The 24,431-nt window shown below is 41.2% G+C and overlaps 1 protein-coding gene across 2 annotated transcripts in view; it reads left to right on the top strand.

The window, feature by feature from the left end:
* anapc7 (anaphase promoting complex subunit 7) overlaps positions 1–24,431 on the top strand; it is an 82,101-nt gene that overhangs the window by 36,777 nt on the left and 20,893 nt on the right. The window contains exons 3-10 of one of the 2 annotated variants that reach the window (XM_068054983.1): positions 4,059–4,091; positions 4,905–5,024; positions 7,094–7,205; positions 11,712–11,865; positions 14,274–14,416; positions 14,751–14,868; positions 18,677–18,873; positions 21,399–21,623. In XM_068054983.1, the coding sequence (XP_067911084.1) occupies positions 4,059–4,091; positions 4,905–5,024; positions 7,094–7,205; positions 11,712–11,865; positions 14,274–14,416; positions 14,751–14,868; positions 18,677–18,873; positions 21,399–21,623 (1,102 nt within the window). The remainder of the gene's footprint in view (positions 1–4,058; positions 4,092–4,904; positions 5,025–7,093; positions 7,206–11,711; positions 11,866–14,273; positions 14,417–14,750; positions 14,869–18,676; positions 18,874–21,398; positions 21,624–24,431) is intronic. The other variant, XM_068054984.1, reaches the window with a different exon arrangement.

Here is a 24,431-nt window from a genome sequence, read left to right on the forward strand (position 1 = left end):
TTTCCTGCCTGCTCCCCATATCCGTTGACTCCCTGAGAGACCAAAGATCTATCTTTCCCAACCTTGAATATACTCAACAATGGAGCATCCACCAGCCTCTGGTATAGAGAATTCCAAAGATTCACAACTCTGAATGAAGAAATTTCTCCTCTTCTCAGTTCTAAATGATCGACCCAGTATCCTGAGACTGAACATGCGCCCCCATGTTCTAGATTCCCCAGCCAAGGAAAACAACCTCTCTCGACCCAGTCAAGCCCCTTCAGAATCTTGTATGTTTCAATGAGATCACCTCTCATTCTTCTAAATTCCAGACAGTATAGGCCCAATTTACTCAGATTCTCATCATAGGACAGTCCTCTCATCCTGGGAATCAATCTAGTGAGCTTTTGCTGTACTGCCTCCCTACCTACTTCCATCTCTGTAACATCACCCATCTCTGTCCCTACCTCAGCTTGTCTGTTGCTGAAACCCTCATTCATGCCTTTAGCTCTAAACTTACCTTTAGACTTGACTGTTACAATGCTCTCCTAGCTGCTGCCATATTCTACTTTCCATAAACTTGAGCTCATCCAAAACTCTGTTGCCTGTATCCTAATTCACACCTTCTTGTTTGCCCATCACCCCTGTGCTCACTGACTTACGTTGGCTCCTGGTCCAACAGTGCCTCAATTTTAAAATTCTCATCCTTGTTTTCAGATTTCTCCATGGCACCACCCTCCTTATCTTTGTAACTGCCTTGAGCCCTACAACCCCCTTGATCTCTGTGCTTCTCAAATTCTAGCCTCTTATCTCTCCCGATTTTAGTTGCTGCACCATTGGTGGCCTGCCTTCAGCTGTCTAGGCCCTAAGCTCTAGAATACCTTCCCTAAACCCCTCAATCACTCCATCTTTCTCCTATTTTGTTACTCCTTTAAAACCTATTGCTTTGATCAAGGTTTTAGTCATCTATCCTAATGTCCCTTTATGTGGCTTGATTTCACATTTTGTTTGATAGCAGTCCTGTGAAGGGCTTTGGGATGTTCCACGACATTAAAGGTGCTATATATGCAAGTAGTTGTTGTGCTGAGGCCAATTGTAATATCCCTGCAACTTGCGATTGGAAGCGTGTGACCAGTGGTGTACTGCAGGGATCGGTGCTGGGACCCTTGCTGTTTGTAGTGTACATTAATGATTTGGACATGACTGTAGGAGGTATGATTAGTACGTTCGCAGATGACACGAAAATTGGTGGTGTCGTAAATAGTGAGGAGGAAAGCCTTAGATTACAGGACGATATAGATGGGCTGGTAAGATGGGCAGGACAGTGGCAAATGGAATTTAATCCTGAGAAGTGTGAGGTGATGCATTTTGGGAGGATTAACAAGGCAAGGGAATATACAATGGATGATAGGACCCTAAGAAGTACAGAGGGTCAGAGGGACATTGGTGGACTTCTCCATAGATCACTGAACGCATCAGCACAGGTAGATAAGGTGGTTAGGAAGGCATATGGGATACTTGCCTTTATTAGCCGAGGCATAGAATATAAGAGCTGGGAGGTTATGATGGAGCTGTGTAAAACACTAGTTAGACCACAGCTGGAATACTGTGTACAGTTCTGGTCGCCACACTATAGGAAGGATGTGATTGCACTGGAGAGGCTGCAGAGGAGATTCACCAGGATGTTGTCTGGGCTGGAGCATTTCAGCTATGAAGAGAGACTGGATAGGCTAGGGTTGTTTTCCTTAGAGCAGAGAAGGCTGAGGGGGACATGATTGAGGTATACAAAATTATGAGGGGCATTGATAGGTTAGATAGGAAGAAACGTTTTCCCTTAGCGAAGGTGTCAATAACCACAGGGCATAGATTTAAGGTAAGGGGCAGGAGGTTTAGAGGGGATTTGAGGAAAAAGTCTTTCACCCGGAGGGTGGTTGGAATCTGGAACACACTGCCTGAAGGGGTAATAGAGGCAGGAACCCTCACAACATTTAAGAAGTATTTAGATGAGCACTTGAAATGCCATAGCATACAAGGCTATGAGCCAAGTGCTGTAAAATGGGATTAGAATAGATAAGTGCTTGATGGCCGGCATGGACACGATAGGCTGAAGGGCCTGTTTCTGTGCTGTATAACTCTGTGAATCTATAACTTCCCCAGCTAACCTAAATCATCATAGATCAGGAATCTAATCTTGTTGATCTGGTTGATTCAGCTGCTCAATGCTTTAACCAGCTTACCAACCAAGCTGTAATGTTCAATAAATAAAAAAAACAATCATATGAGACTTTTACCAAGGATTAGAACATAGAACAGTACAGCACAGTACAGGCCCTTCGGCCCACGATGTTGTGCCGAACCTTTAACCTACTCCTAAGATCAAACTAACTACCTACCCTTCATTCTACTATCATCCATGAACCTATCCAAGAGTCGCTTAAGTGCCCCTAATGTATCTGCTTCTACTACCACCGCTGGTAGACCTTCTTATTCATTCACCGTTTTATAGTATTACTTTTTATTTGCATTATCTTGTCTGAATTGGACATCAATTACTGCTCTGAGACCGAAAACTGGTAGCTTTGGAGAACTAAGTTTATTTTGGGGACTCTCAATGAAAATTTACTATCAACATTCTGAAACCATAAATCTGTTTATCTGATTTACACCCTTGAAGGCTTGTGTTTCACATTGCTGATCCACAGGATTCTGAGAATTCTTAACCATGTGGCCTTTTTATGAGCCATTGTAAATGATATTGATGAGAAGGAAAACTTCAGAAACAAACTTTTAAAAGTGTGGATGTTTTGATAGCTTTGGAAGAAGAAAAAAATCTTCCTTGTTGGGTTACATCATAATAAACCCCAACCAAGGTATTTAGAAGTGCTTCTCTGTAATCTAGGGTGATCTTGTGTTGGCTAAAATTTGCTGCCTGAGATCTCTAAATTGTGTGGAGAACTGCAGGTACAAAACCACATTCTGTTCCATGGCACAGTGCAGGTTTTAAACTTTCTTTTTGGGTGTAGATAAATATGCATTTATCCTGCTTCCTAGTTGCCTTGACATGGTGCCTCATCAGATGGAATTGAGTCGAGGCTGGACCTGTAGGAGTGGCAAGCTCCTATCCCGGAAGCACATTAATGAAACAATTGGATTTTTAGAACAATCTGCAGCTTTCTTGGTTATTTTCTGTTTTTGATGGCAAGATTTATTGAATTTTGTGTTTTGAGTACAGTATCTTAACCACTTTCCTACCTTGCCCATGCAGTTAGAGCAGTAACACTGTCATTTATAGTTTCTTAATTTTATAGAGAATTTTCATAAATATATTCGCCCACATATTTTGATACCCGAAATGGATGTCCACTGCTTTGAGTCCTGTGCTTATTCAGTCATAGAAAACCCCTTCATTCTTTCTTTTGGTCCCCCCCCCCCCCCCCCCACCATTTTTCTGTTCATCTCTTGGTGATGTTTAATTTTGTTAACAGCTCTCCAGTACCTCATCTAAGTGACCATTCTTTATTTGTGAGCCCATTCTGCTAGTATCAATTTAACTGCAGGATGGTGCACCCAAGTTCGATTTTGTTCTATCCTGACGCTGATATATGCAAACTTTCCACTAGGGGTCACTGGATAGCTATCAGAAGTGGGAACCCTGCTGATGACTTAGTTTTTCTCCTTAGTTCAGTTTTGCTGAGGCTAATTGCAGCAGCTTAGTTGTTAGCCTTGCTTTGATTGGGTAACCCAGCCTGATACTTTGCAGTCTGTATAGTTTAGTGATATGTGACATGGTGCCTTTACCCACTAAAGCAGCAAGGGAGTTGAATCGCTGTTAAATAGAACTGTTTCATCCAGATCACTGCTTTTGAAGTAATGTGAAATACTTGAGCGCAGCTGGACAGGCTATGAAAATAGTAGTTATGATTAATTGTATGAAGTGCAGAATGCTTTGGTAAAATTGTCATTTATTCATAGATATTGCCAGCAAGATTCAAAGGCCCAGTTGTCCTATTTAGAGTGTTGTGTGTAATTATAAAATACTTTTGACATATCCTAATGGGTTTGTTCTGTTTACTTTGTAGGCATGTCAACAGAGAGCCAGAAAAGTTTCAGAAGTTGGTAGATTTTTTTTTCCAACATTTCACTTTTACTTATTTGTACCTCAGTTGAATAGCTTGTTTCACATTTCATTTTATATCTTCTACCACTTCCATGAGCATGTAACTTAATATGGTCTATATTTTATTAATTCTTTTACGTGTGTGTGCACGTTAGTTTCAGTAGATGTGAAGGAATCATTTACCTGTATAGGCTAAATCGTGCAGGCACCACAAGGAGTGGTTATTACTCTTTAAAAGTCTTTACACAATTGCCTTCACAGAGTTGGTAGAGCACTAAGGTCTGCAGAAGGGCATGCTGCTGCTGTACTCTATAAATTGGAGATTATATTTTGATATGCATTTATTGCACACATACCTGGTTTTCCACTTCTACACTCGGTCATCAGCTCTCGATTTACCATCTATTCATTTAAATGGGCAGAAAGTTGCAAACGGCAAATACAGAAGCGGAAATCCTTGGTCACAATCTTTTTTTCTAAATATATAGCTGCAAAGTTGTCAGGATAGGAATAAGTGCAGAAACATGTGACAAAAATGTATACTGTGCTGAATGTGTAAAATATTTTTCAATTTGAGAACTTCTATTGAATGCAGCTGCAATGTTCTCTACTGTTCCCAAATTGTTAGTTGAGAAAATAATCTAAGAAGCAATGTATGCCGCATAATGAATGGAAAGAGGCTTTTCTATGGCACTATACAGTCAGTTGTAATGGAATGATTTCTTGTGAGACTTAAGATATGTAACAGATATGTAACCCATGTAATTCAGGGTGGACCGTATGTAACAATTTCTTATGTTTATTTTAGTGTCTGCCATCGGAGATTGAAGTTAAGTATAAAATGGCTGAATGCTATACAATGCTGCGTCAAGAAAGGGATGCAGTTGCAATACTGGACACTATATCCACCAGGCAGCGCACTCCAAAGGTAAACATTTTTTAAGTGCTTTGTGCAAAGTGGGTAAAATGTTATGAACAGATTTGTTCAAGCACATAACAACCTTCTTTATTCATCATTTGCTGTTTATGTCATGTAAAATTTTTATCTACATATTATGAAAATGCTTCCATTTTTTTATATATTTTGAGGACTCGTTTTTTTAGAATTGTAGAGATGGAGTCATTGGAGGACTGAAGTGATTCCATCGATGCTGAACTTTTTTTAAAAGGATCACTGGAAGGACTCTTTTAAAAACATTTACTGGATGTCACATGTCTTCAGCTAAGTAAACAACAGGTTCCTTCTGACTATGGGAGTTCTTTACAAGAGAAGTGACATGTCAAGATTTATGACGCTCAAGAGTACGTTTCATTTTTGAATACTGTTTTGACTCAGTTGGGTTTGTAGCCTGCTGAGGGAAACACCCAGCTCATCTTTTCTCCACCTCTCTGAGAAACCCTGCAAAAAAACGTCCTGTGTGTGATAGCAGTAACGCCTGATGCTGCATTTCTCCCGAGAAGCTTTTGGAAGACTTCTTCTCGACATCTTCTGAGCGAACTGCTTTCGAAAAGATCCCAGTGACCCATCTACGTGTACTCGGACGCCAGACTGTATACCATCTGGAACATAACATACCTTGTCCTTTTTCTTCAAGAATTAACAAGTATTTTGGCCAAAGCATCTTTATTTTTCCTTTAACTGGTGTGTGTGTTGGGTACTTAGAAGGGAATATATATATTTACTGTCATTTCAAACTGTGTGTTAAAGCTTTGCATCTTTATTGACAAAGTCTTGTTTTATAATAATCAATACTTTTGCTTATTAAAGAAACCTGGTTGGTGGATTTTATTCTGAAACTAAAATAGATAGAGTATATAATTGGCCACATTGGTAACTGGGTACACATTTAAATCCTGTGGAGAAGTGGAACTAGAGAAAGACTGTGCGCTCTTCCCGTCTTGGTCGTAACATACAGTTTTTAAATTGAAATGTTTTGTTTTATATAATGCTTTATGCTGAAACATTTCAAAGAGCTTTAAATAATTAATTCTGAACTGCAGTTTCTGTGGCTGTGAGCAACCAAAAACATTGATTTTTGCATCTTGTACATATTTATTTTGGTTTCATTTTTTAAAAAAATCTTCAAAATTCATAAGGTTAACTTGACATCCTGATTAGATTTTTTAACATGAATTTGTTGCTGACTCGTTTATCTTATACTGAGTTTTTGCAACATTTGTACTCTTCATTTAAAGAGAGTCTTCACTTTTCTGTAGGGTAAATTATATTATTCCTTTCGCAGATGCTCTCTTCCATTCCCCTTTCTGATTTCCATTGGCCACACACCAACTATGTCTGAGAGTACAGGCAAACAACTTGCTAGCAATTTCTGGTATATTCTTAAGTGGACTGCTAGGAGCACACGAGCAAGCTTTTGACAGCTGTTCTTCCAGTTTTCCTCTTGTGAAGTTTCAAGCTTCCACTCAGTCTGCCCAAGGCAGTTCAGCAGACAATAGGAGTGAACTGTTAAACAGGCAGATATCCATTCACCAAAATGAAGCCTGGGACCTTCTCTGATCCACAACTGTTTTATTGTCAATTCACAGTTCAGTCCAAATATCAGTTCTCACTCTTCCCTTCTGGACTAACTCTCTGTCCAGAGGTAACTCCCTGACTGGGGGAAAAACCCAGCCCTTAAATGCAAACTGCAATGACCATCACCTGCTCTCCATTAACACTGAATTAAGTCCTGTTTCATTAAAGGGACAAGCATTTTCAATATAGACAAGCTCCTATCTCAGCACTTAGTAGCAATGTACTTTTATGTTCCGAAGAAGGGTCACTGACCCGAAACGTTAACTCTGCTTCTCTTTCCACAGATGCTGCCAGACCTGCTGAGTGAATCCAGCATTTCTTGTTTTTGTTTCAGATTTCCAGCATCCGCAGTATTTTGCTTTTACTTTTATGCCTACTTTGCTTGCTTTTAGCTGAGAAAATTCTAGTACAGTAAATTCTTTGTTTTTTGTGTTACTGACTGCTTTTTTTCTATAATCTAGATTAATATGATGTTGGCAAACCTGTATAAGAAAGCAGGACAGGAAAGGTCAGCAGTTACCAGCTATAAGGAAGTATTGCGACAGTGTCCACTGGCTTTGGATGCAATACTAGGTAGGTTTTTTAATATGTTAAAACCCCTGTACACCAAACAAGCTGTAGTTGTTTTATTATTACAAATTATGACAAGCTAGGGGGAAATGGAGGCAGAGAGCCAGTGGGGGAAGTGTAGATTAGGAAGGAAGCCAGTGTGATAGTGATGCATGGGGTAGTGCACTGTAATGTTAAGAGGTTCACACTAGATTCATAGACTTTTGCCATGGTAATCTATCTTATAGAAATTGAGTTTTCAGTTGGTTCTTTTAAGATTGCAATGCTGATCTGTTTGCTGCATATAAACTTATTTAAATAATTATCTTTTGTTCTGACTAATGCTGAATATTCAAGTGTAGCTGCAGCAGCTCTTTTTCTCCTATAAGAATACAGTGTATTTTGGGCACTATAAATATGGCATTGATTGGTTTATAATTTGGAAATGGTTGACACCTGAACCAAATCTTGCTGATGTTTTATGGGATGCACTCTGGCATGAAGTAGGCCATTCGAGTCCACTTTAGCAGTGTGTACCATATACAAGATGTACTGCAGCAACTCGCCATGCCTGCTTTGACAGCACTTTCCAAACCTGCTTCCACCTAGAAGGACAAGGGCAGCAGACACACGGGAACACCACCATTACAAGTTCCTCTCCAAGTCACACACCATCTTGACTTGGAAATATATCGCTGTTCCTTCACTGTCGCCAGATCAAAATCTTGGAACTCCCTCTTGCACCGTGGTTCAAGAAGGCAGCTCAGCGTCACCTTCTCAAGGGCGATTAGGGATGGGCAACAAATGCTGGCCTTGCCAGCTATGCCAACATTCCATGAAATGAATAAAAAAAAGTCTGCATGACCATAGAAGATATGGTTTTCTCAGCAATTTTGTCTAGACTGTTCCGATGCTAGGCCGATAAAGGTTTTCTAGAATTATTTTCTAAGTAAGTATAGTTTAGCTTTCTTCTTATTCCCATTAATCTATCTAGCGTCCCAGTCATTTCTGTTACTTATTTGTCCCAAAATAGATCAGATTTGACTTGTCAAGATAAATCTAACTGAAGAGAACTAGTTTTTCCTTCATACCGTTTCTAAGTGGCCATTCATTTAGCATTAGTTTAGGGAGCCTTCAGGTCTTTAAGGTTAGCTTGTGGTCCAAGTCCCTCCCCCAACAGGCCCACACTAAAGAAGTAACTAAACCTGGACTGTAGCTTAACTGTAAAAAATGACTTGTTACAATGAAGGTGCACAAATAATTACTTTATATCTAGGTGAATATTTTGCTCCTAAAGTGAAAGCTAAATGAGATTTGAATTTAACATAGGAGCAACATCGATACCAATGAAAACCAATATTCCATCTTGAGCTTTTTTTTCTATTCGTTCACAGGATGTGGGCATCGCTGACAAGGCCAGCATTTATTCCCCATCCCTATTTGCCCTTGAGAAGGTTATGGTGAGCCATCACCTTGAACAGCTGCAGTCCTTGTAGTGTTGGTACACCCACAGTGCTGTTGGGGTGGGAGTTCCAGGATTTTCACCCGATGCAGTGAAGGAATGGTGATTATGTTTCCAAGTCAGAATGGTGTGAGACTTGGAGGGGAACTTGCAGGTGGTGGTCCCATGCGCCTGCTGGCCTTGTTCTTTTAGATGATAGAGGACACGCATCTGGAAGGTGTTGTCGAAGGAGCCTTGGTGAATTGCTGCAATGCATTTTGTAGATGGTACACACTACTGTCGCTATGTACCGATGGTGGAAGAGTGAATGTTTCTTGTGGTGGATGGGGTGCCAGTCAAGCAGGCTACTTTATCCTGGTTGGTGTTCTTGGGTGTTACTGAAGCTGCACTCATCCAGGCAAGTGGGGAGTATTAAATCATGCTCCTGACTTGTGCCTTGTGGATGGTGGACAGGCACTGGGGAGTCGAGAGGTGAGTTACTTGCTGCAGAATTCCCAGCCTCTGACCTGCTCTTCTATGCATTGTATTTATGAGGCTGGCCCAGTTAAGTTCTGGTCAGTGGTGACCTCCCACCCCGAGGATGTTGGTGATAGGGGGAATCGGTGATGGTAATGCCATTGAATATGAAGGAGCGATAGTTATATCCATTCTTGTTGGAGATGGTCACTTCCTGCCAACTTGTGTGGTGTGGATGTTACTTGCCATTTACCACCCAAGCTTGAATGTTGTCCAGGTCTTGCTGCATGAAGGCACAAATGCTTCATTATCTAAGGAGTTACGAATGGGATTGAACACTTTACAATCAATGAACGTTCCCACTTCTGACCTTATGATGGAGAGATGAAGCAGCTGAAGATAGTTGGGCCGAGGACACTGCCCTGAGGAACTCCTGCAGCGAGGTTCTTAGGCTGAGCTGATTGTCCTCTGTTGTGCTAGGTATGACTCCAGCCAGTGGCGAGTTTTCACTCCGATGCTCATTGACTTAATACCAACTTAATAGAATTCTTTGAGGAAGTGACAAAATTGATTGATGAAGGAAGGGCTGTAGATGTCATATACATGGACTTCAGTAAGGCGTTTGATAAGGTTCCCCATGGTAGGCTGATGGAGAAAGTGAAGTCGCATGGGGTCCAGGGTGTACTAGCTAGATGGATAAAGAACTGGCTGGGCAACAGGAGACAGAGAGTAGCAGTGGAAGGGAGTTTCTCAAAATGGAGACGTGTGACCAGTGGTGTTCCACAGGGATCTGTGCTGGGACCACTGTTGTTTGTGATATACATAAATGATTTGGAGGAAAGTATAGGTGGTCTGATTAGCAAGTTTGCAGACGACACTAAGATTGGTGGAGTAGCAGATAGTGAAGGGGACTGTCAGAGAATACAGCAGAATATAGATAGATTGGAGAGTTGGGCAGAAAAATGGCAGATGGAGTTCAATCAGGGCAAATGCGAGGTGATGCATTTTGGAAGATCCAATTCAAGAGTGAACTATACAGTAAATGGAAAAGTCCTGGGGAAAATTGATGTACAGAGAGATTTGGGTGTTCAGGTCCATTGTTCCCTGAAGGTGGCAACGCAGGTCAATAGAGTGGTCAAGAAGGCATACGGCATGCTTTCCTTCATCGGACGGGGTATTGAGTACAAGAGTTGGCAGGTCATGTTACAGTTGTACAAGACTTTGGTTCGGCCACATTTGGAATACTGCGTGCAGTTCTGGTCGCCACATTACCAAAAGGATGTAGATGCTTTGGAGAGGGTGCAGAGGAGGTTCACCAGGATGTTGCCTGGTATGGAGGCCGCTAGCTATGAAGAGAGGTTGAGTAGATTAGGATTATTTTCATTAGAAAGACGGAGGTTGAGGGGGGACCTGATTTGAGGTGTACAAGATCATGAGAGGTATAGACAGGGTGGATAGCAAGAAGCTTTTTCCCAGAGTGGGGGATTCAATTACTAGGGGTCATGAGTTCAAAGTGAGAGGGGAAAAGTTTAGGGGGGATATGCGTGGAAAGTTCTTTACGCAGAGGGTGGTGGGTGCCTGGAACGCGTTGCCAGCGGAGGTGGTAGACGCGGGCACGATAGCGTCTTTTAAGATGTATCTAGACAGATACATGAATGGGCAGGAAGCAAAGAGATACAGATCCTTAGAAAATAGGCGACATGTTTAGATAGAGGATCTGGATTGGCGCAGGCTTGGAGGGCCGAAGGGCCTGTTCCTGTGCTGTAATTTTCTTTGTTCTTTTCTTTGTTCTTTGACTTCAAATTTAGTAGGGTTCTTTGATGCCACACTGTCAAATGCTGTCAAGGGCAGTCGCTCTCAACTCAGTTTTTTTTGTCCATGTTTGTACCAAGAGTGTAATGAGGTTCGGAACCAAGTGGTCCTGGCTGAAGCCAAACTGACCATGGATGAGCAGGTTATTGCCAGTAAATGCTGCTTAGTAGCACTGTTGACAACGCCTTCCATCACTTTGCTGATGATTGAGAGTAAACTGATGGGGCGGAACAATTGACTGCATTGAGTTTGTCTTTTTGTGGGCAGGACATATCTGGACAATTTTCCATATTGTCGGGTAGATGTCAGTGTTGTAGCTCTACTGGAACAGCTTAGCCTGGGGCGCAGTGAGCTCTGGAGCACAAGTCTTCAGCACTACAGCCAGGGTGTTTTTTTAAATTTTATTTAGAGATACAGCACTGAAACAGACCCTTCGGCCCACCGAGTCTGTGCCGACCATCAACCACCCATTTATACTAATCCTACACTAATCCCGTATTCCTACCACATCCCCACCTTGTCGGGGTCCATACCCTTAGCTGTATCCAATATGCTCAACCATTTCTGAAGTGAATCAAATTGGCTGTAGGATATAAGATGGTGTATGATATAGGATCATCTTTGAGAGGTTCAGTGTAGGAAGTTCCTCTAACATGCGTGTAAATATCGAAGATTGCAAAAAGATTACAGCCTAGGGATTCTGTATTTAACTGATTATACAAGAATATCTTATCCAACTGGTTTGAAACCTTTCAAACTACAAGTCAACTATTCATGTCCTGCCCCGTTCTTTTCTCCAGGCCTGCTGTCTCTTTCGGTGAAGGGTGCAGAGGTAGCATCTCTGACTATGAATGTGATTCAGAGTATTCCGAATCTGGACTGGCTATCTGTTTGGATCAAGGCTTATGCTTTTGTTCACACTGGTGACAACACCAGAGCAATCAATACAATCTGGTAAGGAAATGTATACTGTGCAGGAGGGGGGGGAATGACTGTTCCCGTGCTTGTGTCTTAAATTGTTACCCTTCTGGTTGGTGTTTCAAGTATCCTTCCAATTAAAGGAGACATTGCTGTTCTGTAAAATTATGTTAAAAGTCCAGTGCCTACTTTAAAAATAAAAAGTACTGACTAACCTTGTTCTGCACAGCTTCTGGACACTAGGTGTCACCTCGTAAACTGAAAATCAGGCAACCTGTTTGTAAGAGGTAATTGGCAATCTCCTCAGTCCTGAATACTGATCTAGATGTGTTCATACGTTGAGATTATCTAATAAAGATATGTGTACCTCGCCAGCAGACGGTTGATCTTGTTTAAAGCTTCATGGAAAAAAAAAAGGTCCTTCAGTTTTTTTTAGTAATTTGAGGGGGAGTAATTAAAATTCGATGCTGAAGGGGAGGAAAAACAACAAATGTTTCATTTTGAAGTTGCAAGCTTGTGGAGAAATGCAGTCCCATTTTATTCCATTTTTTAATTGGGCCCACCTAAGCACAAGTATAGTTGTAAACCATAAGCCATAAAACCTAATTGTATTTTATTGTTTTTAACTGTATCGATCAAGATTTTTGAAGAGCTTCGATTGTATAATGAGATTTCAATGAAAGGTGTTGGTTTCTACTTCATAATTTAAAAAATGTTTGCATTTCACACCTGATGGGTTGTCATGTAGCTCACTGGGGTTGTGACTGTTGTTGTATTTGTGTGTTTTTTTTAATTGTTTCATGTGATGTGAGCATTGCTGGCAAGGTCAGCATTTGTTACCCTTCCCTAATTACCCTTGAGAGGTTGTGTTGAGCTGCCTTCTTGAACCACTGCAATCCATTTGGTGCGGGTACACCAACAGTGCCTTTATGAAGGGAGTTCTAGTATTTTGACCCAGCGACAGTGAAGGAATGGCAATATAGTTCCAAGTCAGGATGGTATGTGACTTGGAGGGGAACTTGCAGGTGTTGGTGTTCCCATGCATCTACTGCCCTTGTCCTTCTTGGTGATAGAGGTTGTGAGTTTGAAAAATGCTGTCGAAGGTGGCTTGGTGAGTTGCTGCAGTGCATCTTGTATATGCTGTGTGCCAATGGTGAAGGGAGTGAATGTTGAAGTTGGTGGATGGGGTGCCAATCAAGCAAACTGCTTTGCCCTGAATGGTGTCAAGCTTCCTCAATGTTGTTGGAGCCGCACTCCTCCAGGCAAGTGGAGAGTATTCCATCACACTCCTGACTTGTGCCTTTAGATGGTAGACAGGCTTTGGGGAGTCAGGATGTGAGTTACTTGTCTTAGAATTCTAAGCCCCTGGCCTGTTCTTGTCGCCACAGTATTTATATGGCTGGTCCAGTTCAGTTTCAATGGTAACCCCGAGGATGTTGATAATGGGTGATTTGGTGATGGTAACGCCATTGAATGTCAAGGAGAGATGGGTTATATTCTCTTGTTGGAGATGGTAATTGCCTGGCATTTGAGTGACACAAATGTTGCTTGCCACTTATCAGCCCAAGCCTGAAGGTTGTCCAGGTCTATTGCATATAGACAGGAACTGCTTCAGTATCTGAGTATTTGCAAATGGTACTGAACATTGTGTAATCATCAGCAAACATCCCCACTTCTGACCTTATGATGGAGGAAAGGTCATTGATGAAGTAGCTGAAGATTGTACTACCCCGAGGTTGGGCCTCGGACACTAGCCTGAGGAACTCCTGCAGCGATGTCCTCGGACTGAGATGATTGGCCTCCAATGACCACAACGATCTTCCTTTATGCTAGGTATGACTCCAACTAGTGGAGACCTTTTCCCCTTGATTCCAATTGACTTCAATTTGCCAGGGCTGCTTGATGCTACACTCGGTCAAATGCTACCTTGATGTCAAGGGCAGTCACTCTCTCCTCCCGTCTTCAGTTCTGCACTTTTGTCCATGTTTGGACCAAGGCTGTAATCAGGTCAGGAGCTGAGTGGCCCTGGAGGAACCCAAACTGAGCATCACTGAGCGGGTTATTGCTGTGTAAGTGCAGCTTGATAGTACTGTCAATGACACCTTCCATCACTTTGCTGATGATCAAGTGTAGATTGATGGGGCGGTAATTGGCTGGATTGGATTTGCCCTGTTTTTGTGGACAAGACATACCTGGGCAATTTTCCGCATTGTACTGAAGCAGTTGTAGCTGTACTGAAACAGCTTGTCTAAAGGCGCGGCTAGTTCTGGAGCACAAGTCTTCTATTGTGGGGATGTTGTCAGGGCCCGTTGCCGTTGTTATATCCAGTGCCTTCAGCACCGTGTAGAAGAAAGGCATAAAAGGAGAAATTAAAATGGCAGCCTTCCAATCACTGCACTCTAATTATTAGTCAGTAGATTATTACAACTGTTTTATGTCCACAGCTCTCTGGAGAAGAAGTCATTATTGCGGGACAATGTGGATTTAATGGGAAGCCTAGCAGATTTGTATTTTAGAGTGGGTGACAACAAAAATGCCATTTTAAAGTTTGAGCAGGCTCAGATGCTGGATCCATATATAATTAAGGGTAAGTAAGATGCAAATAGATGCCAGCACATTTGCAATTTCTTGTTGTTTGAACTATTGCCGGTTTATCTGTTCACTCGATTATAATTATAATTTTACTTTAAAGTGGGCACCTGAAGATTTGGGCGACTCAGTGTTTGAAGTCATGACGAGAGTTAAATTGACTTAGTCAACTGAATACTTAAGTGTAAACAATATTTCAACAGAAATAAAAATATTGGATGTGTACAAGTTTCAGTACAACATTTACAAATCTAGAATTAATTGAGGAACAAATCCGGCATTACAGTGAACTATCTGATAGAATTCTGCTTTCAAATTTTTCCCCTCTTTAGGAATGGATGTATATGGGTACCTTTTGGCAGGTGAGGGTCGACTAGAGGATGTCGAAAATTTAGGTGGACGTTTATTCAACATCTCTGATCAGCATGCAGAACCATGGGTTGTCTCTGGGTAGGTATTGAGTTTTTACATTTATTATTGCAGGAAGGAACAAAGCTATCCTTTTTCCTGGCAATACCATGATTAGTAGTACAATGGGTGGTTTCTATTCAGGTAATTGTAACTGCAGTGTTGGTGCTAGTGTTGCTACACGGGTTTTCACTTGTTCTGTACGTGCAGGTTTCTTGATAGGTGACAGGTAACTGATTATCTGCATCATTTTTCCAGCTCTTCCTAAGTGATCTTGGCCCATGTGATAGGAGGTGTACAAGAGCTGTGCAAGATGATCCTTTAGCCAACCCCCCCTCCCCAAATAATATATTGACAAATATCTTTTTATATCTGTCATCTCCCTCCCTCCATCCTATTGAACCTCCCTTCCCCCATCCAACCCCAACTCCTTGACCCAGATCAGGAACTTGGAATTGCGGTGCAGATCAAGAGTATCACAGATAGTGTGTTAGTGCAAACACAAATCAGTTTTTCCAAAACTTTTTGGTGCTGGATAAATGTTGCCAACTGGAAAGAAAGACCTTTTCTTACTTGCATAAATTAACTTGTCAGCCTTGGATCAATGGTTGCATTCTTGCCTCAGAAGGTTCTAGATTCAAGTACTAGTCCAGAAACCTGAGCATATAATCAGATTGACACCTCAGTGCAGTACTGAGGTAGTACTGCATTGTCAGAGGAGCCAGCTTTTAGGCGAGACACTAAACTGAGATCCTATCTGCCCTCTCAGGTGAACATGTAAGTTCCCATGGCACTCTTTGAAGAACAGCAGGAGTATTCTTTCTGGTGTTATGGCCAATATTTACCCCTTAATCAGCATCAGTAAAACGGATGATCTTGTTGCTATTTGTGGGACCTTGCTGTGTGCAAATTGGCTGCCACCTTTCCACATTACAATAGTGACAACTTCTAAAGTACTTAATTGCCTATAAAGGGAGTTGGGATGTCCTGAGATCATGAAATGCAGTATAGAAATGCAAGTTTGTTCTTTTAACTTGTCAAAACTATAACCAAATTAGCTGACTTATTTTTAATTATGTGTAAAGATTTCTGAAAGGGAGAAACTGACATGTTGATGGGCTGTATCTGGACCAACAGAGAGACCCTATTTAGAGACCATGAGAAACTGGTAGTATTCACAAAGCAGCTCTGTATAGCTGAACAATAAAACACTGACAGCTGGAATATTTTGCCCCTGCATTGTATCAAGATTCTTTATAATGACTTGCACAACACAGTATGTGTTGTTCATTATGCAGAAGCTGTACACATTTTGTACAGCAGGGTGGTACATATATGTACAAAGGAGGATGTCAGTCATTTGTACAGGAGACTTATGCTGCTTGTTCACAGCTGCCCTCTAAAATGAAATGTTAAATAATAAATATCAGCTATCTTCTCAAATACTGGCTTCCCTGCTACAGTGGTATTTGTGTATGAGAGAAAAAAATTAAGTAGTTTACAGCACAATTGATACAAGCTCTATAGTGCTACAAGTAGCAAGGTATAATGAATGAGAATGCTCTACAGATATTTGTGCTTTGGCCACTGATTATTCAGACCTCACCAATTCTGTGTTTTCTTTCTGTTCCCAGAGATGGCTATGGACTAGAAATTGGGTCACCTCATTAAGGGACCTACTTGGGACCCAACATTTTTCAAGGCCTAGTGTAACTATCCAATAGGATAAAATCTAATAAGTGGTATGACAAAGCACTTTAATTATAGTGCTCAGTGCTGCAAATCTGAGCATCAGGCTAGTTTAATTAGTTCATGTTTGTAACCCCTTTCTTTTCTTGGTCGCAAATTTAGAATTTATTTGAACAAAAAAAAACAATGAACTTCGTGAAAAATAAGTAAAATCTGAAAGTGTTGCAGGTAAAGCAACTTGTGGCTTGACTGAATACAGATGACTATAACAAATGGTGATTGTAGCTGAAAGTAGCATTGATGTGACAAAATCTTGCATTTATTTAGCACTTTTAACATAGAAAAATGCTCAATGCACTTCAGCTGATTTGGGGAGATGGTGGCATAGTGGTAATGTCACTGGACTAGTAATCCAGAGGCCCAGGCTAATGCCCAGGGACATGGGTTCAAATCCCACCATGGCAGCTGGTGGAATTTAAATTCAATTAATTTTTTTTTTTAAATCTGGAATTGAAAGTTACTCTCGGTAATGATGTCATGAAACTATCATCGATTGTCGTAAAAACTCATCTGGTTCACTAATGTCCTTTAGGGAAGGAAATCTGCTGTCCTTACCTGGTCTGGCCTACATGTGACTCCAGGCCCACTGCACTGTGGTTGACTCTTAACTGCCCTCTGAAATGGCCTAACAAACCTTTCAGTTCAAGGGCAATTGGGGATGGGCAACAAATGCTGGCCTTGCCAGCGACACCCACATCTCATGAAAGAATGAAAAAAAGGAGGAAATGAATGCTGATGTTAGGAAAAGTCACCGTAACTTGGTGGATGAGGAGCTTTTAAGAAGGCTCTTAAAGGCAAAGTGAGAGGTGAAAAGGCTGAGTAGTCTTAGGGGGCAATTGCAAAGCAAGGCTATAAATGGTGGAGTGAAGAAAAAGAGGCCAGAGTCAGATAAATGGATAAGTTGATTGATAGAGTGGATGTGAATTGGAGGTGGTTACAGAGCTAAGGAGGGACAAGGCAATGAATGATTCAAATACAACGGTGAGAATGGGTTGCTCGGAGCCAGCGTCAGTGAGGATAAGGGTGATGGTGAGCAGATTGGTGCAGGATAGGATATGGTTTTGGATGAGTTGGTTTATGGATGGTGGCCCTTGGAAGGATAGGTAGGAAAGCATTGTAATAGCTGAGTCTGGAGGTGATCAATGCAACAATGAGTGCCCCAACCATCAATTGAAACAGAGGTGGGCAAAGTTATGGAGGTGGAAGTAGTCAGTGTTTGTTATTAAGTTGTTATGAGGTCAGAAATTCAGGGTTGAATACATCTCCGAGCCTATGAACAGTTTGGTTCAGCCTGAGGTGGTGTCCATGGTGGGTGATAGAAGCATTGTTGGGGCTGCAGACCATGACTTCAGTCCTATCATTGCTTATCTGGAGGAAGTTGCTGCTCATCCAAGACTGGAATTCAGGTAAGCAATCTGACAACACAGTCTGTGAAGGGGGCAAAATAGCTGATGAAAAGATAAAGATAGATGTTGTCAGCATGCATGTGGATGCTGATTCTATGTCTGGACATGACATAACCAAAGAATGGTGTATAGATGAGGAAGGGGTGGGACCAAGGATAGATCCTTGGGAGATGCCAGAGATAACATACAGGGGCAGAAAATTTACATAACAGGATAAACACAAGATACCAGATTAAGAAAAAATTGCAAACTTACCCATAAACATATCCATTCCATCTTTCAGTAATTCCAATATATTCCTTTTGCCCCCCCCCCAACTCAGTCGCAGAGCCCAATGCACGTGCAGGACCTCCTGATCATTCCTGATCTCTCAAATCTCGTGGCCTAGTCAATCCAGCTAAGGCATAACATTTTAAGTCCAACTATAGCACTGCAATTCCCATGTGCTACTTTGCAGCCCAGTCCACATTGCAGCGAGTGCACATTTGAATGCATTTGTACTGTGAAGTTGATTTGACTCAACTAAATGAGCAGACTATAACTCAACAGGGTGTATCATGCAGCCCATGCCGTGGAGTTCCTGCAACAAGCATTTAAAAAATTGTAGGAATTTACTATTGACACTCACAATTGGATATATTTTAGTATATTAGAAGTGTTATCTGTCATTCATTTCTTTGCCTTTCTATCTGCAGGTATCAATGTTTGTACAGCAAACGATATTCACGTGCACTATATCTAGGAGCAAAAGCAATTCAGTTGAATAGCAATAGTGTGCAAGCCTTACTATTAAAAGGTGCTGCTTTGCGAGCCCTTGGAAGAATCCAGGAAGCTATCATACACTTCAGAGAAGCAATGCGCCTTGCCCCCTGCAGAATGGATTGCTATGAAGGCAAGTTTCTTATTAACATCCTTGTGAAGGCATAATACATTTCCTAAGTTCTGTAGCGATTGTACTCAGGATGTACCACACATAAATAGTGGCAAAGCAGAATAGCTTTGAATTCTGTTTTGATCTGTTGCTTGTTACTGCATTATTTGATGTTGCACCCTTCACAGTGAGATCAGAAGTTCAATAACCCTGGGCTGATCAAGAAACATGCAATTACTTATTCGATCCATTATTTGTTGTAATAATCTATACAGTTGCACCTTATAATGAAAATGTAATTCCTTATTGGGGAATTTCCATCTTAAATTTCTCCACAAACACCTGTTAACATTTGTATATAATCAACTTCCTATGACGCCTGTAGCCTTTTAAAATACAATTTTCCAATTAATGTGTCAGTGATGCGGAAATATTTTTAAAGAATTGCTTTGAGCCTGCATGCAATTTCAGACTCTGGCCTTGGGTGGCAACAGAGCAAAATTTTCAGGACATTTTCCAGTTTTGATGCATCACCTTCTCCCCCATCACAGGATTACAAGTTAATTGTAAACTGGATTTTAAACGATTACATTGTAGAGTTTGTAGATTTTATTTAAATATTACTTTATCCCGTTAGATTTTCTTCTCCTCCCTACATCTATTTCTTCCACAACAGTCCCCCTGTTTTTAACCTTTTGTCCCAGTTTCACAGTTGGTGCATCATCTCAGCTGCTGGTTCTACCCTGAAGCTAACTTAAAACAATATTGGTCACTGGCTGCTGATGCTGCGTTCTGGGTTAATGATCTTTGCTCCACTTCACTCTATCCCGCTGTTATGTGCTAGATGCTGTTTGAGTACCACCCACCAATGCACTAGCCCCTTCACCCCTACCGCACAGTGTAGGCTCCCTCCCAATATCTGCTGACTGTCAGCTTGGCCCTGTTCACTTTCTGTTTCATACGTATTTTTCCCATCTATAAATAATATTTTAAATTGATTTTAAAACACTATCTTTATTTCTATGAGCACTTTTTAAATTCTCCAATCTTCCCTCTCTTGTATGCTCTCCATCTGTCTCCCCACCCCACCACTGCTTTCTCCTCATTCCCACCCCTTCCTTTATTGCTTTCACTGCTGCTTATAATCAGAGTGGCTGCACTGCTTTAAGAGGATGGGGGTGTGAGTAGTGAGTGATATGAGGAAGTGATCACAGGACCTGTTTCCCCTAGCGGAGAGGTCAATTACCAGGGGGCACAGATTTAAGGTGATAGAAGGTTGAAGGATTAGAGGGGACATGAGGAAAAACATTTTCACCCAGAGGGTGGTGGGTGTTTGGAATTCGCTGCCCGGATCGGTGGTGGAGGCAGAAACCGTCAGCTCATTTAAAAGGTACCTGGACCTGCACCTGAAGTGCTTCAACCTTTAAGGCTACGAACTAGGTGCTGGAAGGTGGGATTAGATTGGGTGGCTAGTTTTGTCACCCAGTGCAGACACGATGGGCTGAATGGCCTTTTTCTGTGACGTAACTATTCTATGGTTCTAGGTAGCTTGGTCCCATTATATCCAACCTTCTAACCCTGCCTTACCTGAAGATTTTGCTTCGTCTCAGCTTCCAGTGATCAACACAATGCAAAATCAGCAAGTATATAATGTTCTATTAACAAACACACATGAAAAAACAACAGACAAGTTGGGGTACGGTAGCATAGGGAATTATGTTGCCTGGGCTAATGATCTGGAGATGAGTTCAAAACCCACTACAACAGCTGGGGAATTTAAATTCTGCTAATTTTAATAAATCTGGAATCAAAAAGATAATATCAGTAACGGTGACCGTGTAACTACCGGATTGCCATAAAAACTTATCTGGACCTTCAGGGAAGGAAGCCTACATCCTTAACCTTGCTGACCTATATGTGACTCCAGACCCACAGCAGCCTAATTGACTCTTAACTGACTTCTGAAATGGCCTAACAAACCACTCAGTTCTATCAAACTGCTAAACCGCTACAACAAAGTAACATACTACCGCTGTTCAAGAAGGTGGCTCACCACCACCACCTCGAGGGCAATACCAGTGACACCCACATCCCATGAAGGAATAAACATAACAACTTGACTTCAATAGTCATATATGTATTCTATGTTCTTAATAGCCTGGGTGTGGGGAGAAAACATTCTAACCTTCCCTTTATGCTTCTAGTGCTAATCCAAAGTTGAAGTGACTTGTTTCTGGTTTCACTGATTAGTATTTACCTTCTCAAAGCCTTTCATAATTTTGAACACTTTGTAGATCATCTTTTAACCTTCTCTGTTCCAGTGACAACTGCCCCAGTTTTTAAAAAAATGTTTTATGAGGGAGCCTTTGTCCCAGTTTAAGTACAAAGCCTATTGTACCTTCAAAACATTTAATGACTTTTGTGTTCTTGTAGTTATACAAAGTTAAACTATTTCTTTAATAATTTCATATGTTGTTTGACATTTTAGCTTTTAACTATTTTTCCCAAAGTCTTAGCTACACCATCTTTTCATTTTGTATCTGCAGGTCTAGTTGAATGCTATTTGGCTTCAAATAGCATACGTGAAGCAATGGTGATGGCGAATAATGTCTTCAAAACACTGGGTCCTAATGCCCAGACCTTGACCCTTTTTGCCACTGTATGCTTGGAAGACCCAATGACGCAAGAGAAAGCAAGGACACTGCTGGATAAAGCTCTGGCACAGAAATCTGATTACTTGAAAGCAGTGGTCAAAAAAGCAGAACTTTTGAGTAAGTTATATGTGTCAATAATATGTTTGTATGTTAGAAAAATTGATCATGAAATTGTTAATTTAAACAATGATAAAATAAAACTTAATTTTCTGGGGCATTTTACAGACTTGTTTGAAGAGTTAGTATATATTCAGGTATAGCTTTAATCTGCTGTTGTGATAGAAATTAGGGGAGGGGGAAATTGCATTTATTTTGTGCTCTACCTATGGACATCAGTTTGTGCCCTCAATCTCGCAAATGTTTTTTTTCATGGGGGAATTCATTGTCAAAAATAAGGAAGTGATGTTAAATATGAACAAGTCATTAGTTAGGTCACAGTCAGAACATAGCATGTGTTTCTGGACATCCCATTATCGGAAAGATATTAAAACCATGGAAAGGGTACCACTAAGAAGGTTTGAAAAGTTGAGGCTTGTATCATCAGAAGGTTAAGGAAGAATCAGTCGTTTTCTAAATTGAGGGTTTTGAAAGATTGTTTATGCTGATTGGCAAATCGGTACTCACAGGCATAGATTGAGGACTAATTGAAAGAAAGGAGTTGTACTTACATAGTGCCTTTCATATTCTCAGTGTACCAAAGTGTTCTTTATAGCTAGTAAATTAGTTTTGAAGTCTCATTGTCATGGAAGTGTAGTTTTTTTCCTCTGTTTAAAAACTAAGGGGGGCAGTGTACCTTTAAGGCAGAGAGTTGTGTTCTTTCTCTGGGCACAGTGTGCTAAGCAGCAAGCCTGTTTCCTAGGCAACAGCAGAAGAGAAACCACCTGCTGTATTGTATTCGTTAACTGTGTGTAAAGACTGGCTAGAACCAGTTTGATCTGGAGACCAGTGAAGCGTGCTCACTGAAGGAAGGATTGCTGTCTTTTAGCAGAAAACTCTGCATTGATCTGCAGGCTGTGTATTGCCTAAAAAGGAAGAAAAAACCCAGGAAAATAAATTTTTATATTGTTGGAGATAGCAAATTCCTTTTTCATTCCAATCTCTAAGAAGTCTTTGCCTCAGGAGTGACTTTCTGTTGCCTTTTTGTGTTTCTGGGAGTTCTGGAATTCTCAGTAAAGTTTCTGCTTATAGACTGCCAATTTAAAAATCCAAACAGACCTAGACTCGTTGAAAGAACTGTGTGATGCCTGCTGCAACCAAAATGCTTTGAACACCTATCCATTAAAGACTGTTCGTCGAATTCGCCTGGAGACTTCGAGTGGCATCTGACTGTTCAGCTCTGGGACACCACACCGAACTGGGAACATAGCCCGCAAAGACTGACAACCCAGTTATTTGTTCCTAAGAAACAGCTCTAATTTTATTGAAACTGGTTAACCCTTGGTTTTTGAATGTATGTGTGTGCACATGAAGGGTAGGATAAATAATAAGTTAAAAAGTCTTTTAGACATAGGTTTATCGCAATAGTGTTTAAGATTTAGTTTAGTTTAGAGATACAGCGCTTAAACAGGCCCTTCGGCCCACCGAGTCTGTGCTGACCATCAACCACCCAATTATACTAATCCTACACTAATCCCATATTCCTACCACAATCCCCACCTGTCCCTATATTCCCTACCACCTACCTATACTCGGGGCAATTTATAATGGCCAATTTACCTATCAACCTGCAAGTCTTTGGCATGTGGGAGGAAACCGGAGCACCCGGAGGAAACCCACGCAGACACAGGAAGAACTTGCAAACTCCACACAGGCACTACCCAGAATTGAACCCGGGTCGCTGGAGCTGTGAGGCTGCGGTGCTAACCACTGCGCCACTGTGCCGCCCATATAAGGGTAAAGGCTGTATCATCAGAATGACATTAGCAGTTGCAGCAGAGTTTCTGGAAAAGGAGAATGTGTCCCTTAGTGACTTGACAACTTTAAGAATAAACTAAAAGATCTGGCAGCAAAATTGGGGTTAGAGTTGAAATCAGGTGCTAAAAAAGCAGAGATATTTGATGTAATAGTCCAACATTTAAAATTGGAAGAAGAGCAAGAAGAAGATAGCAAGTCAGAGTGATGCCGTAGACTTGGCTAGAATTCAGTTAGAAATGAAAAACTTGAGGCTAAAAAGAATTAAGAAAACCTGAACTTCAGAGAGAAAGTGAAAGAGAAGAGAGGGAAGTTGGGTTAAAAGAGATGGAACTAAGACATAGGGGTAGTCTTGAATCCAGGGAAAATTCTGGTCAGGAAGAATCTAAATTCAGCCCAGGACCCAGCTGAAAGCTGTTAAATTCATACAAGCTCTTCTTAAGTTTGAGGAAAGGGATGAAGAGGCATTTTCATATTGCTTGAAAAATAGCCAAACAAATGAAATGGCCCAAGGAAAGCTGGACACTGCTTATGCAAAGCAGGTTGATAGGCAGAGCTCATGAAGTTTATGCCATGCTTCCTGAAGAGGCTTCTGCAGATTACGAGATGGCAAAAAGGGCTATTCTCGCTGCGTATGAGTTAGCCCCTGAAGCTTACCATCAGAGGTTTCGGAACTTAGAGAGATTGGCTGAGCAGACGTATGTAGAATTTGAGTGGGTGAAGCAAAATAATTTTAACCGTTGGATAAGGGCATTAAAGATGGAAACCACATATGAGAACCTGAAGAGAATTGATTCTCTTGGAAGAGTTTAAAAATTTAATTCCTTCAGTCGTGAGAACTCGTGTAGATAACCTGAAAGTTTTAAAAGCTAGGTAAGCAGCAGAAATTGATTGAACGTGAACAAACCAAAACCTTTTGTCCGTCACCCCCATAAACCCGAGAAGGATAGAAAGTGGGAGAGTGAAAGGAAGGCAAGTAGCCAGGGACAAGAAGGGATAGCTGGTAATGCAACA

This window comes from Heterodontus francisci, chromosome 23 (assembly GCF_036365525.1).
Source record: "Heterodontus francisci isolate sHetFra1 chromosome 23, sHetFra1.hap1, whole genome shotgun sequence".
Classification (NCBI taxonomy): domain Eukaryota; kingdom Metazoa; phylum Chordata; class Chondrichthyes; order Heterodontiformes; family Heterodontidae; genus Heterodontus; species Heterodontus francisci.